General features: G+C 43.6%; 1 protein-coding gene across 1 annotated transcript in view; it reads right to left on the bottom strand.

The window, feature by feature from the left end:
• Window positions 1–17,742, bottom strand: part of ELOVL2 (ELOVL fatty acid elongase 2) — a 47,554-nt gene that overhangs the window by 8,396 nt on the left and 21,416 nt on the right. Inside the window, exons 2-5 of the mRNA XM_083747426.1 lie at window positions 17,281–17,344; window positions 14,096–14,283; window positions 5,685–5,762; window positions 1,502–1,673 (exon numbers count right to left, since the gene is read on the bottom strand). Coding sequence (XP_083603552.1) covers window positions 1,502–1,673; window positions 5,685–5,762; window positions 14,096–14,283; window positions 17,281–17,344 — 502 coding nt within the window. The remainder of the gene's footprint in view (window positions 1–1,501; window positions 1,674–5,684; window positions 5,763–14,095; window positions 14,284–17,280; window positions 17,345–17,742) is intronic.

The raw sequence follows: 17,742 nt of genomic DNA, 5'->3' as shown, positions 1-17,742 counted from the left end.
TGTAGGACGAGCCTAACCCTACACCTGAGGCCATAGAGATGTGGCTCCACCAAAAGGGGATTTGCAAGCACCACTAAGTGGGTGGTGCCTGCAAAGTTCTGTGCATAGTTCTCCGCAAACACTGGTGATTAATTGGGCTTCGCAGGCTGTGCATTTGCTAGCATGGTTCGATTCCAAACTGCAGGCAAAAACATGCCATCTGATGTCATTAGGATGTCAAATGATTGACAGATAGACTGCCACACCTGTCAAACTCGATCTGTGGGGGATGGGGATGATAGCACCTTACTCTAGCCTTTGAAATGTTTCTCACCCCAATATAATTATATGCAAGGAGAATAAAAGGGAGTGATGGAAACCAGGGGGGCAGAGGGAAGTTAATTAATGAACAATTTGGATTAGATATGTATATATAAAAAGAAAAAAATGTTATTTTCAAAAATGAAAAATAAAATATTTATTTTATTATTTTATTATTTTATTATTTATATTTTATTTATTTTATTATTTATTTTAAGTTTCTCACCCTTGCTCTATCCTTTTAAAACTGCAACCGGTTCCTGTGTTAATAGGCTAATTAGCTCAGAGTCATTTCCCTTACTTCACCTCACTACAAGGGGAAAGTAGATCTCTGAGTCCCCTCCAAACTTTGCTGTGCCGGAGGACTACAGAAAATTCTTGCATCCTCAGTATTTCTCGTTGCACAAGAGAGACTCAGAAAGGAAGAAGCATGTGCTTCTGCACAATGCTCACAAACCAAGATCGGGATGGTATGCATGTGAGATTTGAACTAGTGATCTCAAGGAATGTGCTGCAGTATTCTAGCTGTTCTGTGCACTTTAATCCATTACATCATCTGCAGGATACAGGAGGTGTCTGAGGTCGATTCTACAATATAACATATTTTTCACCCTATAGGACGCACTTTTTCCCCTCCAAAAATGAAGGGGAAATCTGAGTGCATCCTATGGAGCGAATGCAGGCTTTCGCTGAAGCTTGGAGAGTGAGAGGGCTTGGTGCGCACTGACCCCTCTCGCTCTCCAGGCTTCAGGAAGCTATCAGCAAGCCTGGGGAGCCCGCAGGAGTTCCCGCAGGGCTCCCTAGGCTGCGGATAGCAGCCTGTTGCCTGGAGCATGGGGCAGGCTGAAGCCGCGGCTGGGGAGGGAATAATTTTTTTTCTGTATTTCCCCCCTCAAAAAAAACCAACTAGGTGCATCCTATGGGTTGGTGCGTCCTATAGGGCGAAAAATACAGTACTAAATGCAGCAGAACATTTCAACAGAGCAAAATGGCAACTGAGTTGCTGCTGTGTGTTTACTTCAGACGGAGCGTGAGCCTAACAGCTTACTCAACATTTTGTTCATGTTTACTAAATGAGATTCACCTCCACCTTCCCCCAAATGGCAGGACTGCATAGATCTGCTGTGAGATCTATCATATATGAAGGTACTCTAGGTATGTTGCCTGGTTACATTTTAAGTCTGCGTCTCCGAATACTAACTTTGTCCGCAAGGTATCCAGTTCATGACGCACCACCAGATGTTAAACATAGTGGCGTGATGATAAACGTGAAGGAAAGTAATCTGACTGTTTTTCTTCCGCAGAACAAAGAACATCGTGTCAGCAAATTCAATGACTTTGGAGAAGTAATACCACCACAACACCTTGGCCACCTGCAGGAACAAGACAGATGAATTAATATCTCTCTTCTTGGAGGAACATGTTCTGCTATCCTTGAATAATCCTTTAGTCAGGCAAAACTCAGATTTAAGATATTTTCCTATGGCTTAAAACAGGGGCGATGAACCTGCCCTTCTCAAACTGTTGTTGGGCAACCACTTCCACTTCCACCATCCCTGGCCATTGGCTGTGAGGAGCTGTAATCCATCAACATCTGGACTGCCTCAGATTTCCCATATCTGGCTTACAGTAATAAAAAAATGGGTACTGCCTGGTCCTATGCAGATGCAAGCCCCCCCCCCCCCCGGTATTCCATGGGGCTTACTCTTTACAGGCACAGGTCTGCACTTAAAAGCTCTGTGTCCTAGCTTTGCTTTTTGCCTTGGCGTTTTCTCCATGAAAACTCACATTTTAGTGCTCAATCACAGCAAACATCAATTCAGGTTTTCTGCGGGTTGCTGTTCGCTCCAATTGAGCTTCAAAGAGGGGGTTTTAAAGAGCAAACAAAAGGGTTCCCAGACACAGAGCTTTTAAGCATGGACCATGTCTGGAAAGAGCAGTGTGCACAAGCCCAGAGAGTGCAACAGATTCAGACTTCGTTCCTAGAGGTAGTCTTAAACACAAGCCATTGGAAGTAATCCTCGTAGATTCCAGTGGGATTTAATTCTGAGCAACTACAATTCCTGTCTTAGAAAAGGAACCTACTTAGTATGCAATGCTGAGTCCCCGAGCAGCTGTTGTTTATTAATGCCCTCTCTCCTTTGCATTTTCTCAGCAAGGCTTCCAAATTACTCCTCAGAATCACGATCTAGCAGCAGAACTCTGCAATTCATGGTGGGCTTTGCAACAGGGTATCAGGCTCTAATAATGGATAATGAATTGAGCAGAACAAGTAAATTGTGCGAGGCATTTACATATGGCCCTGCATGCCGTTGACTGTGGAGAAATTCTTACACACGGTGGGAGTAAATACAATGTTCTCAGCTTACAAAGAACATGCTTGCTATATTCAGAGGCTCCCTTATGTTGGGGCAAATCGTTTGTGCAGTATTTACTTACTCTCTCCCTGTTCTGCCAGACTAGGTTTCTGTGGTACAAGAGTGCTGTGTACCATATTTTGCCAGGTGGCAGATCTCCTTGAATCCCAGCTTGGGAGAAAGGAGAGTTATAAGTACATTAAATCTCTACTATGGCATTTAATTGATTTTATATTCCACCTTTCCTCTGAGGAGCTCAAGGTTCTCCCCTTCCCCATTTTATCCTCTCAACAGTCTCATGAGGTAGCTAAGGCCATAGATGCCAGCTTTATGGGGCTGAGGATACCTGAGCCTCCCTGAAATATGTGGGGATGGGGCTGAGCCCTCCCTCCCAATATTGAGGGTCTTGGCTGCTGCAGCCTTGTCAGGCCTCCCTGCAGTGGCAGAGGGCCTCGCTGGGCCTCCAAGCAGTGGTGTTGGGCCTCTCTATGGTGATGGAGGCCCTGTCAGCCCCGAGGCCTCCTCCCGACTCTTGTGATGTCACACGTGTGTGCTGCACTTGTGACATCACACGCACGTGACAAAGCCCCCCAACGTCAAGCATAACTTGGCACGTATGGTTAAGGCTAAGAGTCATTGACTAGCCCAAGGTTACCCATGGCTGAGTGGGAATTTGAACTTCTGTCTCCCATGTTCTAGTCCAACACTGTCCACTCTTAAGATTTCATTGGAGATAATAGGGACCGTCCTTTCTATTAACTCATTTGAATGCTGGGGGGGGGGCAGGGACAACAACCCTGCATGTATTTGCACAATAAGCATCCATCTAGAAGCACCATCACTTCTTGCAGGCACCAAATTCCAGAGTTTAGCTGTATCCTGTTTGCATAATTCAGTTAAGCCAACTGCTTGGGGACTGATACCTTAAGAGCACAGGCAGGCAAGCAAACATCAGAGAGGGTTGTTTGTTTGTTTTTTGTGTTTGGCTATGCCAAACACTGCCTTTCATCTGGGTCACCTTAACTCCAACTGAGCTAGTTGCTCAACTTTTGGAGGGGAAACAGCACAGGTCACAGAAACTTCCCCGAAACGCAGTGGGCAGAAGATCAGCAGAGATGGCTCCTCGATGCTTGCATCACCCAGACCAGCAGTCTGAGCCTATAGCCGAAGCCCCACCACAATACAGTCATAGCATTGCCACCAGCAACACCAGGGGAAGGTACAGCAATACCATCAGCCTCATCACCACCAGCTGCACTCCTGCCGTCTGCCCTCAATGAAGCTGATTTGCAGGAGAGTGGGGAGGGAAGCAGCAGGGAGGGTGATCATTTGCCACTGGAAACAAACTCTTCACCTAACGGTAGGACCAGCCGCGATGCCACTTGTTGCCAGAGAACCCATAGGAAGCTACCTTTACGGAACCAGACTAGTGGGTTCCTCTAGCTCAGGTTTTCCCAAATTTGGGTCTCCCATTGTTTCTGGACTACAATTCCCATCATCCCTGACCACTGGTTTTTGCTAGCTGGGGACAATGGGAGTTGTAGTCCAAAAACAGCTGGAGATCCAAGTTTGGGAGCCCTGCTCTAGCTCAATGTTAGTTATGCTAACTGGCGGTGGCTCTCGAGGGTCTGAGGCTGAAGTCTCCAGGCACTGCCTGGGGACTGAAGCAGTGTTCTTCTGCATGCATAGCAGATGCGCTACCCACCCACCTATGGCTCTGTTCCTGTCTATGCAACAGTCTATGCCTAGCTCCCCCCGCCTCATTTTCCCTCCAACTAATCTTCATAAAAATGCTTTCCCACCCCAACAACTGTACTCCCTTCCTTCTTATAAATTAATTCCCTACCCCTCTCCTACAACTTCGTTTGTGAAAGGACTCACACGGGCTCAACCCAGGAGTGTTGTCTTCAGTGCCAATTCTTGAGTCTGGAAATACGCAGGATTGGAGGTTAAAAACCTTGGAGGTTTTTAAGCAGAGGTTGGACAACCATCTCTCACGTATGATCTAGCGGAGATTCCTGCATTGCTAAGGAGGGGCTGGACTAGATTGCCCTTGGGGGTCCTTTTCCAACTCTACAATTCTATGCAAGTGAATAGTGCCTTTGAATCTGGAGGAGCAGAAACAGCAAGCCAAGAGTAAAAGCATCTAATGTGAATTCAGCACCAAGGCTTTTGGGAGGAAAGTTCAGAGGGAAGTGAAATCGGCAATTGCAGTTAGAAGAATACCTTTCGTGCCAGTTCTTTTTCTTGTCTCACTTAGAACTCTAAGATTAAAGATATAAAGAGTATACAAAGAGAGATATACACAGACCCACATACACATACAAGTTTGATAGGCAATTTCTTTATGGCTACTTTCCGATTCCAGCTTTTGCTACCGGGCAAGTAAATAGTGCAAAAAGGAAAAGAGAAGGAAAACATAGTTTCTTTTCTAGAATTGGGTCCTGGCTGAATCCAGACAGCTGCTGAAGAAGGCGCAGCATGAGAAGAGATACGTGGAGAGGTAGGAAGTATTTTCTTAATTTTGAGGGGGGGGAATAGCCTCTCTTAGCTGCTGAAGGTTGTAAGCTTTTTCCTTTTGAAAAACAATTTTTAGGAAATGCTTGCTTGAATTTTCCCATTAAAAAGCACCAGCATAAGCTGTACACCAAAGAGATCGTCATGTGAAAAACAGCCTGAAACAAACAAACAAACCCACCCCAATGGACAAAATTTAAAAGGCAGAGTTAAAGATTAGCCATAGAATGATAAATGCATTTTTTAAAAAAAAATTCTACCAAGGTATAGAAATGTGGCAATGGTGCGATCCTCTATATACCTATCCAGAAGGAAGCCCAATAGAGTTCAATGGGACTTGCCCCTAAGCTAAGTGTGTATACATGAATACAGCCTAAGAAAGAACTGTGAGACATTAAGGTGTGGCTAGCCTAGCCCTTGCCAACCTGGTTCCTTCCAGATATTTTGGAATACGACTCCTGCCAGCCTCACAGCCAACTTTCAGTTCTTGGGTTGCTTTTTGTTTCTTACCCGGATGTCAGCTTCTCCTGCACTGGTCAGGTTTTGACATTGTAAGTTATAACCTCCTTCCCAAGTGGCAAGAATTAGCTGGAGAAGAAGAAAACAGATTCTGTTACTCCGAATAGAATTTCCCATTGTTAATAATTATTAATCATGTGGGGTTTTGAAGGGTGGATAGCTTTCTGCTCTATGCATGGGAACAAATTTAAATCCCTGTTCTCATAAAAAAAGATGTGCAAAATTATAAGTATGGGAGGGGAATTTAAAATCACGAAAGAACAACAAAAATCACTAGGAACAAAATGGCAGGTATCTTCAAAAATTTCAAACGTAGTCTCACTACTAACACCCTAAATACCGTAAATATCTACTTTGTGTCTGATCCAGACTAAGTCAGTCTTAGAACCCAAGGAAATCGATGAGATGACTTCTTCATGACTGAAGTCCCATTGGTTAATTAAAGGTAACTAAGTCTGAATTCTCAGTTTCGGGGGGGGATCACCACTATGAGTTCTGCTCAGATCTAATCCAACCTTCGACCTACAAGCAATGTTTCAAACTATTAGTGTTAAGCATTTTACCCATCACTCAAAATAATGGTGCTGATCTAGAGATTCCTGCATATAACAGTAGGCTGAATGTGACTACCTGCATTCAGAGATCATTCCAGTCCCCAGGGGTGGCTTTTGGTACTACGGTGCCCTGAGCTAGGCAAAAATTTGGTGCCCCTTTCCAGGCCTTCTGCTGTTTGGACTTTGGGAAGGAGGTGTGCGGGCTCGGGCAGGGTCCTAGAGCCCTTCCTGCTCCTTCCCAAAGCTGGAAAAGCACTAAGTAGGTTTTGGGGAGGAGGAAGGGCTATAGTACCCCGTCAGAGCTTTCATGTCAGGGCCCAGTGTGGAAGAACTGGTCACGCTGCCCTAAAACTGCCTCTGCACTCTTGATCCCCCCCTTACATGAAGAACTACTTTGCATGTGTGAACCTGATCCCTAAGGAAGTATATTTCGATGTGCAGTATGCAGGATTAGAGCAAGCAATATTGCTTTGTAAGTTCAGTTACCTCAGAAGAAAATGGGCATTCCTCTAAAAGACAAGCAATAATTATTAAAGGAGCTGAAGAAGGTATGAAAGACAGGCATGAACCCCTTTCCCCTTGGAGGAATCATAGTAGTTCTTTACAAACATGTTGCATGGTGGTTCTTTTTTTTAAGGCATCTTGCATAACCAATGGCTCTCCCTATATTTCTGTGACAAACATTGTTGCCCACAGCATTCCCACTCATTTCCTTTGCCTGCCCAGAAAAACTGGAAAAAAACATGCTTACAATCCAAGAGCAGGACTAGATTGGAGCAGAAGTGGTGGAAATGTTGAATGCACACTTAATGCAAAAAACAAAAAAAACCAACCCTGCAAATCAGTTTGAATAGGAATGAAGCACAAAATGTGAATGTCTGCAGTGTAAGAAACTCTCAGTCACATCACATTTAACTGTCTGGAAGAAAGAAAAAGGGAAATATGTTTCTCCAGCCACAACTTCTGAAACTTCTTCATTGGCATTTCATAACATTACAGATGAAATTCTAAATACTGGCCTCTAAAGCAGGGGGTGAGGAACCTTTTTCCAGACTGAGGGGACTCAGCTATACAGCTGCAAATAAATGTTTTAAGTGTGTTGTAAAGTGCATTATACAAAATGTGACATAAGCTGCTGATGGTGAGCTATGGCAAATTCAATATATTTTTCAAAACGGTTTTTTTTAAAAAAAAATTCAGAGTTTTTTTTATATGTGTCTAGATTCCACTTGGGTCACATTCCTTTCTGGGCAACCTTTGGGGATATGGTGGGGGGGAGGGGTGCCAACTTGAATAAAATAGGGGGGGGAGGTAAGCCCCAACCCACATAATTGATCACAAGATGCAGTGCACACACACCAATTGAATGGCAATTTCCATCAACTTTGGAGGGTCTGGCCCTCTCAAATATTTTACTGGGGGCAGGGAAAGGACCTCAGCCCCTAGGAGTTATCACCCGGGGCGGGGCATATGCCAGTGAATGGTGGAGCCAAAGTGAAAAGAGAGCAACAGATGAAATTTTACCTTTGCATAGCAGGCTCACCTATGCACAAGCTGAGACGCCCCTCTTTAGCTTCCATCCAGGCAAGGAGGAAGCATTAGCTAGATAGACTCAAATGACTGCATTCAGTCCCACCAGGGGCTGAGGTTTCCTCATCCCTTTCCTAAAGATTGGCTTTATTTTGCTGCTGCAGTGCCCGCCCCTGCCGCCATTACTGCTAAGAAAGCCAACAGAGCCCTTTTAACCATAGCATCCTTCTTTTAAGTCTATACGTATGCATGTATGTGGAGATGCCTTACTGGCAGCAATCCTGCACATACTTACCTGGGAGTAAGCTCCATTGAAAAGAATGGGACTTCCCACGTATAGGTGTGCATGTATAGGCGTGCACTGCCAAACCATGCTTTCCTAAAGCAAGGTACTGTATTCCTTTTTTTTTTTAGGCCTGCAGGGCTCCTGAAAGCCAGGTTCTTGATGCTAATTGCAAAGCTCAATGCCAGTTACTAATTGCCAAGGGCTTGCAGCTCATTTCCAACTCTCATCACTTTCCATAACAGTGCAATTGGTGAACTCCAGTTGGTAATAGCATGACAAACATAACTGAGCACTGCACTTACTCTGCTGCCAGAGCTGAAATTGATATTGCCCATTAGTAATCCCTTACGCTGGCTATTTGCCTGAGCAGCTTTTCACTTGTCCTCTCTTTGGAAGCAGAAGACAGATATCCTTACTCAAAAGCACACTACGTGCTAACACATTTCAGAAACTTTCACTTAATAAAACGAAACGGCGACCTTCAACAACCCTATCTCTTTTGCCCTTCATCGTCACCTTGTATTGCTGTAGGCATTATTTTATTTCATTGTTTTAAATCAAACATTTAGTTTATCCTAAATACTGCCTGCTCAGAGCATAGTGGCAGGGTGAATACGTTGATTTATTTTTTCCAGTGTCTGGGAAAGCCCCAAGACTTCTGTTTCAAGAGTTGAAAGGCAAACAACCCAGTTTTCTTTATAAAACTGACTCACTGATGTTCCAACTTAGAAGCTGACAAGTCAAAAGGATCCACTCAGCACTGCAGATGTGGAAACACCATTTCAACAGAGGTTTGCTGAAGTTGAGCTGAGGGTGGACTGGACTGCAGCAATTTTTAAAGGAATTATACCTTTGCTCTGCCAATCCAGGGAGTTAATGAAATGGGTCATTATCAAACACAGTCCCTTTAACTCTGAAATGTCACATGTCTGCAGTCAGAATAATCCAGAGAGCAGTGGCTTGCACCCAGCTGAGTGCAGGAGAGGCAGATGGGAAGAGTAACGTGACCACTGCATACTGACAAATATATTTGATGGAAACTGAAGGAGCATAGATTTCTTATTCATTAGAGCAGCCTGCATATCATTTCACTCGCTTGCAGGGTGGTGTGAGGTCACAAAGGCAGGCAAGGAAGCTGGGGACTCTGTCTTCAAAACAGAGCTAGGAGGTCCCATTTAAGGGCCTGATGAAGCTACAATCCTACTAATTCTACAAAGAAACAACTGCTCTCTCCCCATTTGTTACATTCCACCAGTTTCCTCCATGCTAGGGATGCGTCTTCTGTGGCTGTAAGGCAGCCTTGGCCAGCTTAATGGCTGATACTCTCCAGAGGTTTTGGATTGGGGGTTGAAAGAAGTGTAGTCCAAAACACCTGGTCGGTGCCCAGCTGGCAAAGGTTGCAGTGTGGAATGTACTGCATCAGAATTTATTTGGGAGAGTTAAATAGACAAGCAAGTCTTTACTTCTGAATTGTCTGAGTGTTACCCCTTTTTATTTGGGCAAATTGCTTTTGCACCCCACAAAGGGGTGCAAGCTACTTATTCCCCACCAAAACCAGAGAAAGCACCTCCACGCACTAACGAAGTGGGGCAGGCCACCTGCAAAATTCACCATAGGAACCATTGCAAAAATAACCACAGCCCTAGAACGCTGCAAAAGTTATGTCTTTTGCAATCGGTTGGAGAGAGTGTGACTCAGTGAGTCAGTAATATTTATTTCCCATCATCTAATGCAAGGCTGCATACCTGCGCTGATTCAGCATGCAGTTTATTAAGAATCTGCCAAACTTCAAGCCATGCTGGTTGGCTAATTCAGAGAGTGAAAGGAAACTAAGCTCCCTGTTCCCCCAGAAGTGCATCGAACTTGCACTGTGCATTCCTAAGCTGGAGGAGGATATACCGTATTTTTCGCTCTACAAGACGCACCAGACCACAAGACGCACCTAGTTTTTGGAGGAGGAAAACAAGAAAAAAAATATTCTGAATCTCAGAAGCCAGAACAGCAAGAGGGATCACTGCACATTGAAAGCAGCAATCTATCTTGCTGTTCTGGCTTCTGGGATAGCTGCGCAGCCTGCATTCACTCCATAAGACGCACACACATTTCCCCTTACTTTTTAGGAGGGAAAAAGTGAGTCTTATAGATCAAAAAATACAGTAAATGCTTACAGGTTAGAGGCTACCTCTCTGCCCTTGCCTGTGTGGCTGGTTCTCTTGCCTCATTCTCTATTTGCCTTCCCATCAGTCTTTCTTTCCACTCTTTCCCTGCATCCTAATTTCAACCATCCCAGTCCAAGTTTCTTAGCTGTGACCGTGTGGGTGATCTTGTCTCTATATTCCCTTTCCAGCACTGTATGCATCTATTGTCTTATTTCCACCTAGACACTCCTGTAAGCCCTTTACTTCGTGTGATCCTGCCAGGTGCCCAGAATACCTATAGCCCAGTGCTGCAGGAACAAGTGATATCTGAACGACAGCTTTAGACCTTAGTTTTTAAATCATCAGAAAAGTACACTCAGGGCTCCATCTTAAGTGTCCAGTCCTAAACATTTGTCTGTTTCTAAAAAGCTATCTTAACACCTCTTCAATAGTAGAACAGTGTTTTGTTTTGTGACAACATCCCTTCATAAGTTGTAGCACACAGTCCATAATAAATGATTATTATTTCCTGAACACAGCTCTGTATATGGAAGCTTTTTAAATGTTTAATGTTTTATTACATTTTTATGTATGTTGGAAGCCACCCAGAGTGGCTGTGGAAACCCAGTCAGATGGGCAGGGTACAAATTATTATTATTATTAGCATATTTGTAGCATGCTATCTCAGCTATCATGATGTATAGTTATGTTTTGTCATTAGTTCCTCAATAATGAAATACTACAAAATTCTGTACAACAGCAAAACTTCCTGATATTTAATTTTAGGGGGCAAATTACCTCCACACGCATAACCTAATGAACAAATCTCCATTGTAACATGAGTAAATGGCCTCTGTTTGACAATTCAACTATAAATAGACTCTGCTCACAATGGCAGCTTTGTTCTAAGCATAATTATCCTGCCTGTTTGAATATATGTGGGAATATGGGAAAGAAAACACCCTTAATTTGAAGTCACTTCCGAATATTGACATGGGGAAGTGAAACTATGCTGAAGATGGCAGTATATATACTGGCTGGCTTGAAAGAAGACCTGGCAAAGTTATCTGAAGGAGAAGTTCAAGGAAAGTGAACAGGCCCGAAATAGCCACTGCAACCCAGCAAGAACTCCATGACAACCGTCCAAGCATACAACTCAAGTACCGCATATGAATGCAAACACCCTCATGTGCAACTGCTTCACAGCTCTCTGAATTTGATGGGAGTGTGTCTGCATATGTAAATGAAGCTCCACATTGGAGGCCATTGAAAAAAAAATTAAGGTCTTATATAATAAATGTTCATAAATGTACCAAGCAAACACGTACATAAATATATAAACCACATATCTGAAGCTGCACAGGAAAACAGCCTTGAAACCATTTTGACTCCCAAACTGACCAAATGTTTTCTCTGCAAGGTTGAAATCCTGTCTTAAGGGTATGTCTGTGTATGAATAGAGTGAGCCTGTGACCTGGCTCAGGAACTAAGTATTTGTCATTACAAAAGACTAGCCAGGCTCCCCAGGGTATCCAATCAAGTGACCATTAACAGGTCTGCCAGACAGGAGATAAACAATACACTCAGATTTCTGTTGTAGACCACCCTTTCTGTGATGTATGTATGTTGTTTCTGGGGAGTGGTCTTGGACTCCAGGACGGGAAATTTAAAATGTCTATATAAGGGCAGGCACACCTTTGTTCGGGGTCCTCCTCCTTTCCTGCACGTGAAGGGAGCACCCTGTTGTAACAGTTCAATAAAGATCAGGCTTATGAGCTGCTTTGCTTCTCAATATTCTCTGGTTGGCCTCTGGAGAACGTACAAAGGACTCTAAGGGTTCTTGTGTTACCCATAAGGGAATAAGGGCAGATGTTTGTTTATTACACCATGCACAACAGGTGTAATACGAGCTGGCTGAGGACCCAAGAAAGGTTTGGTATAGGCTATTGGGGTTTCCCTGTCAGCTCTATTCCTGTTATGTACTAAGCTTGGATCCTTGTAGGAATTGCCTTAGAACCTGAGGATGAGGCAAGACTCTTCTGTTTGGGAACTGTTTGGGATAAGCAAAGGGTTTATTGAAACCAAAGCCTTGGGTTTTGGCAAAAAGGTGAAGTCTGCTTCTTTTCAGATGGATTAGGAGGGATCCATGGAAAGAACCAATGGGACGTGGGTGGCGCTGTGGGTTAAACCACAGAGCCTTGGGCTTGCCGATCAGAAGGTCAGCGGTTCGAATCCCCGTGACGGAGTGAGCTCCCGTTGCTTGGTCCCTGCTCCTGTCCACCTAGCAGTTTGAAAGCACGTCAAAGTGCAAGTAGATAAATAGGTACAGCTCAGGCGTTTCTGTGCGCTGCTCTGGTTCGCCAGAAGCGGCTTAGTCATGCTGGCCACATGACCCGGAAGCTGTACTCCGGCTCCCTCGGCCAATAAAGCTAGATGAGCACCGCAACCCCAGAGTCGGCCACGACTGGACCTAATAGTCAGGGGTCCCTTTACCTTTACCTTATGGAAAGAAGCAGAACAGATCCTGCAAACAAAAGCTGGAGGTGGAGGGCAGGGAGAGAGACAAGGCCCTGCATTTCTATTTGTTCAGGAAGTTAGAGAAAACCCAGCACTCCAGAGTTCCTGCTTCACTGAAGCCCTGCTTTCTATGTAGGTTGCCTATTTTTAGATGATCTTTGAAGAGCCACTGTTTAATCCGTGGTTTTAGATGGGCTGCTGAGATATAATGCAGCCCGTACTTAAAGACTGCAGCTAGCGTGCCCCAGAGACCTCAAACACTTGAACACAGCGGAGGTTACTGTATATGCTACAGTAAATATCCAAAATAGGTTTGATGCTCCAATACTGACAAGGTCAGAGTCAGAGGTATTTGTCTCTGGCAACCTGAATAATGGAATTTATGGAAAGGAGACTCCTGGTCCTCCTCATGCGGTCATGGGTTTTCGTATGAGAACTTCCACTTCCCACATGTTCTGAAGACAGCCATCACAGTTTAACTGGACTAGTGGTTGACCTTTTAAAAACACCACCACCAGCACAGATGTACAGCAGAGTCCTAACCCTGCCTACTCAAATGTAAGCCTTATTGAATTCAATGAGTCTTACTCCACCAGTAAATGGGGTTCATACTGCAGCCTTAGCTAAACAGGAAGATATTATTACTCTGGCCATGTGTTACCTAATATACAGTAATTACTCTCAGGTTGGGGAGAGGTGCTAGATTCCACCCCCCACCCCGCCAGCCGGGAGTCAAATTTAAATGCTTGGAATGCAGGGAGGAAGAAGGCATTGCGTGGGTTTGTTTTTGCTTTTGTTTTGCAGTGTGGAGAAAAAAGCGAGTTATGCATGGCCCCTCTGCTCAAAATGAGCTTCTCCCAATGCAGAAAAGTGTCCACTGGGGCTGTTTTGTACATAATTTGTGTATCGTGTGTGCCCTTTGGTGACAGTGCTTCAGATCCTCCCCTTTTCCCTCCCTTTTGTAAAACAAATGGCTAAAAAATGGTAATGTAAGGCATCTCTTATGTTTATGCTTCAAAATATAGTTCATTACAGACTCATTTCTAGAAGTCACCAGAAGGTCACCCAGTCCAGTCTTTGCACATATGATTCAATAAAGCTCCTATAAGATCACTGAGATCACAGAAGATCAACTATGGAAGCAGGAACGATAGATGTACCCTGAATGTAGAGCAAGGAATAATTCAAACTCTGCATGTCTGGATGGCTCAGGCAGGTGAACCATGTGATACTGGTGAAAATAAAGAGCAAAATATAGAAAGTAAAACACTAGGATTCCCAGAAAATATGACCTGTGAAAAGCAATTTTGCCAAACTGCCCAATCTATTAAACTTGGAGAACAACAGCAAAACTGGGCCAAAACTGAAAAGACTCACCTCTATAAGCATGTAAAACGAAAGCATGGTGACTCCAAGGTTATATACAATGAGAAGACCCCTGAGTGACAGAGCAGGCCTGTTCTTCATAAATGTGGTACCCAGCCATATGAAGAGAAGATACGCAACAGTGAGAGAAAAAGTGGGCAAGTAAGAATCCAGCATGAGCCATCCTCTGACCCTGGGATCTGAAGAAACAAAAGCAAAAAGCCTCATGAAATCAGCACATATCAATATTTCTTGTTCAATACAGTCATTCAATGGGCGACCAACGCCTTTTCAGTCTCCCAGTAATACCCAGCCTCCGGTCTTTACAACCTCCTCCTAGGATGCTCTTCTAATGTGGGGTTTTTAGTTTGTTCTTGCTCTTGTTTTTATTATGTCCTCCCCCCAGTACTTTTATGTTGTGAACCGTCCTGACATCTATGGATGAAGAATGGTACATACAATTCTTAATAAATAACAACAGCTGATTATTCAATTAAATTTAATGGGTGAGAACCGAAATAGCACAAGCAAGTGTCTTCTTGTGCAACAGGGCTTCTCTTGCTTCTCAACCCCCTACAGAACCCACGTGCCCCCAAAATCTGCTCCAGAGGGCTGAAGGACTATCCAGAGAAGAGTTTGGGGGCACAAAAGGGAGGTGGAGGAGAGAAAAGAGAATGCACAAGCAGATTTCTGCTGTGGAAGTGGGCAGACATTACTGGATGTCATCCAATATATTTGCACATTACCGAAACCCCAATAAACGATCATATATAAGCCTTTGATTTTTTTAATCATTACTACCATTTGTTAGAAGAAGAAGTCGCCATCTACAATGTCTTTTTTCACACAGCAGTACACTGTCCAGAACCAGAATAGCTTAAAAACCATAAGAAGAATTCATCATTCCTGGATGCAAACATAAGTATGTCCTAAATGGGCAGTTATGCCCTCCAGTAGGCAGGTTAAGGCCTAATGAAGTGCTGTCAATTTCAGTCAAAGTATTCCCAGGTGAATGGTAAGACCCACCTTATTTTTATGCCCGTAAGTAGTTTTACATTGTTTTTAATGTTGGCTTTTAATGCTGTGACCCACCCTTGGAACTTAGGGTGAAGGGAGGGAAATAAATAAAAATAATTGAAAGGTTATTGGTACAACAAAAGATAGCAAACCAATAAACTTCACAAATCAAAGCAAGAGTTAACATCTGTGTGTGATGATTCAGTTAGAACAGGCACTGCCAAACTTGGCCCTCCAGATGTTTTGGGACTACAATTCCCAGCACTCCTGACCACTAGTCCTGTTAGCTAGGTATGATGGGAGTTGTAGTCCCAAAACATCTGGAGGGCCAAGTTTGGCCATGCCTGAGTTAGAAGTTACTCTAAGAGAACAAGAAGGAAGCTTAGAATCAGAAAAATAAGATCATACCTTATTTGACCATAGCAAGTGGGGCTCTGCTTAATAATTATTATTACAGAGTCACCTGGCCAGTATCTGATCCCCATTATTTATTGTCCCCAAACCACACATATTGTCGACTGCATACACCCTGGGTAGCTGTGGCAAAGCATCAGTTCATTTCTATTCTAAGCTTGGACTTTCATACCTGAATCTTTATGCGCTTCCTTGTAAAGCTATAAGTCCTTACATTATAAACTAAATGCCTTTGGCAGTTTCTTAAGGTAGCTGACCTGAAGCTTTTGCACAAGTGAAGCTTTCAATGACTAGGGATTTTTTTTTAAGGCGACTCATCCCTTCCTGCTATCTATGCTGCATTTTCCTTTTCTTTATCGGGCCCTGATGAATGCCAAGCATAACTACCTCAAAGTCTCCCAAAATGGGTGACTATTTGTGCAAAGTCAACAAACTATACCAGCAATCAACTTGGATAATGCCTTCATTGCTGTAGCTGTGACTTAATGACTGCAATGCTGCAACGATCATTCCTTGCACTTCTGAACCTGCTAGGTAACAGCTCCAGGTAAAAGCACCCTTAAGGAAGCACCCTTTTAAAACAAACAACAACAAAACATCCGCTATGATTTTTTTACACATTTGACACTAGCCTATTTAAAAGTAAGAGGAGGAAACAGAGGCAAGTGTGTTGCAAACCAAGACCCTGTACTTTAAGAAAGTGTATCAAATCAGAACCCTGTGATCTGCAGAGGTATCCCTCTCTGCACCAGAAGATAAGGACAAAAAGGGGCCAAGGGCTGTTGCTTCCAAGCCCCGCTTCTCAGGGGCATCTGAATTGCCACTATTTAAAACACAATGCTGCAGTTGAAATAAACTTTCATCCTCAGCCAACAAAGCATTTTCCCTATTCACGTTTCTAGCTTCACACCATATTCTGTTTAAGCTCTTTAAGTTGCCTAAAAAGCAGCAAGAACACGAATTACCTCAAAATTCAACACAGCACAATGCTCCCTCTATGCTTACCTAGTCAATAGCTGGACTAGTCAATGGCTTGATATGAAATACGTAGTTTCCTCTTCCCACAATGAAATCCTGATGGTTCTACTAAATCCTGGCAGTTTCCCTTTTTGTTGTAGCCAACAAAGCAAATGTTTTCACAATTGTATCCTCCTATGACCAGGTAAAAGTCATTCACATCAACTTGCTTTCACTGGAAACACTGGTTTCTTCCTGTCAAGCAAGCTTCCCCTTTCATCAAATGAACAAATTGGCACAGGTAGAATTCATTAGACTTAAGTACCTTTAAGTCCCTTGGGAGCTAGAACAAGTGATTTTTATTAGCCACAATGAACAATCGCTCCAGCTGCATTTCTGAACAGAAAGATTTTTTTTTAAGCACCGGCAATTGGGAGAGCAAAAAGTGTCACTATCTTCTTTAAACTAAGGGCTAGCTTCCAAATCTTTAACTAAAATATTACATGAGGAAATTATATATATGGTATATATATATATATATATATATATATATACACACACACATATACACAAGCTTAAAAGAGAGTGAAGTGTCATGTAAAAGAATTCCCTGGGAGTAAATAGATGAGATATGCTGCCTGTTATACATTCCACTAGGAGTTATCAGAACCAGCTATATATTCTTTTTGAACTAAATGCACTTATCTCCCAGTTTTCTTAAATCACCATGGCACACATATTATAATGACCCTCCAGCAGAGCTGGTGCAGGTGAGGGGAGCCTGGTAGCACCATGAAAGAAGCACCTACCTCTAGCTCCAAACATATAGTCCACAAACTCATTTACTTCATGGTCAAATGCCTTCAGATGTTCCTAAAAAGAAAGCAGAAGGAAACAAGGGTCAGTCCTCATTTACAGAGATGTACAGCCTCTTGGGCTTGCCGATCAGAAGGGTGGCAGTTCGAATCCCCATGACGGGATGAGCTCCCTTTCCTCGGTCCCTGCTCCTGCCAACCTAGCAGTTCAAAAGCACGCCAAAAAGTGCAAGTAGATAAATAGGTACCACTGGCAGGAAGGTAAACGCCGTTTCTGTGCACCGCTCTGGTTTCGGTGTTCGGTTGCGCCAGAAGCAGCTTAGTCATGTTGGCCACATGACCCAGAAAAACTGCGGACAAACGCAGGCTCCCTCGGCCTGTAAAGCGAGATGAGCGCCGCAACCCCAGAGTCATCTGCGACTGGACCTAATGGGTCCTTTACCTTTTCACAGCCAC

Source organism: Podarcis gaigeae, assembly GCF_964106915.1.
Source record: "Podarcis gaigeae genome assembly, chromosome: 7".
Classification (NCBI taxonomy): domain Eukaryota; kingdom Metazoa; phylum Chordata; class Lepidosauria; order Squamata; family Lacertidae; genus Podarcis; species Podarcis gaigeae.
Note: the sequence above shows the minus strand (reverse complement) of the source record. Positions and strands in the feature narration are given on the sequence as shown.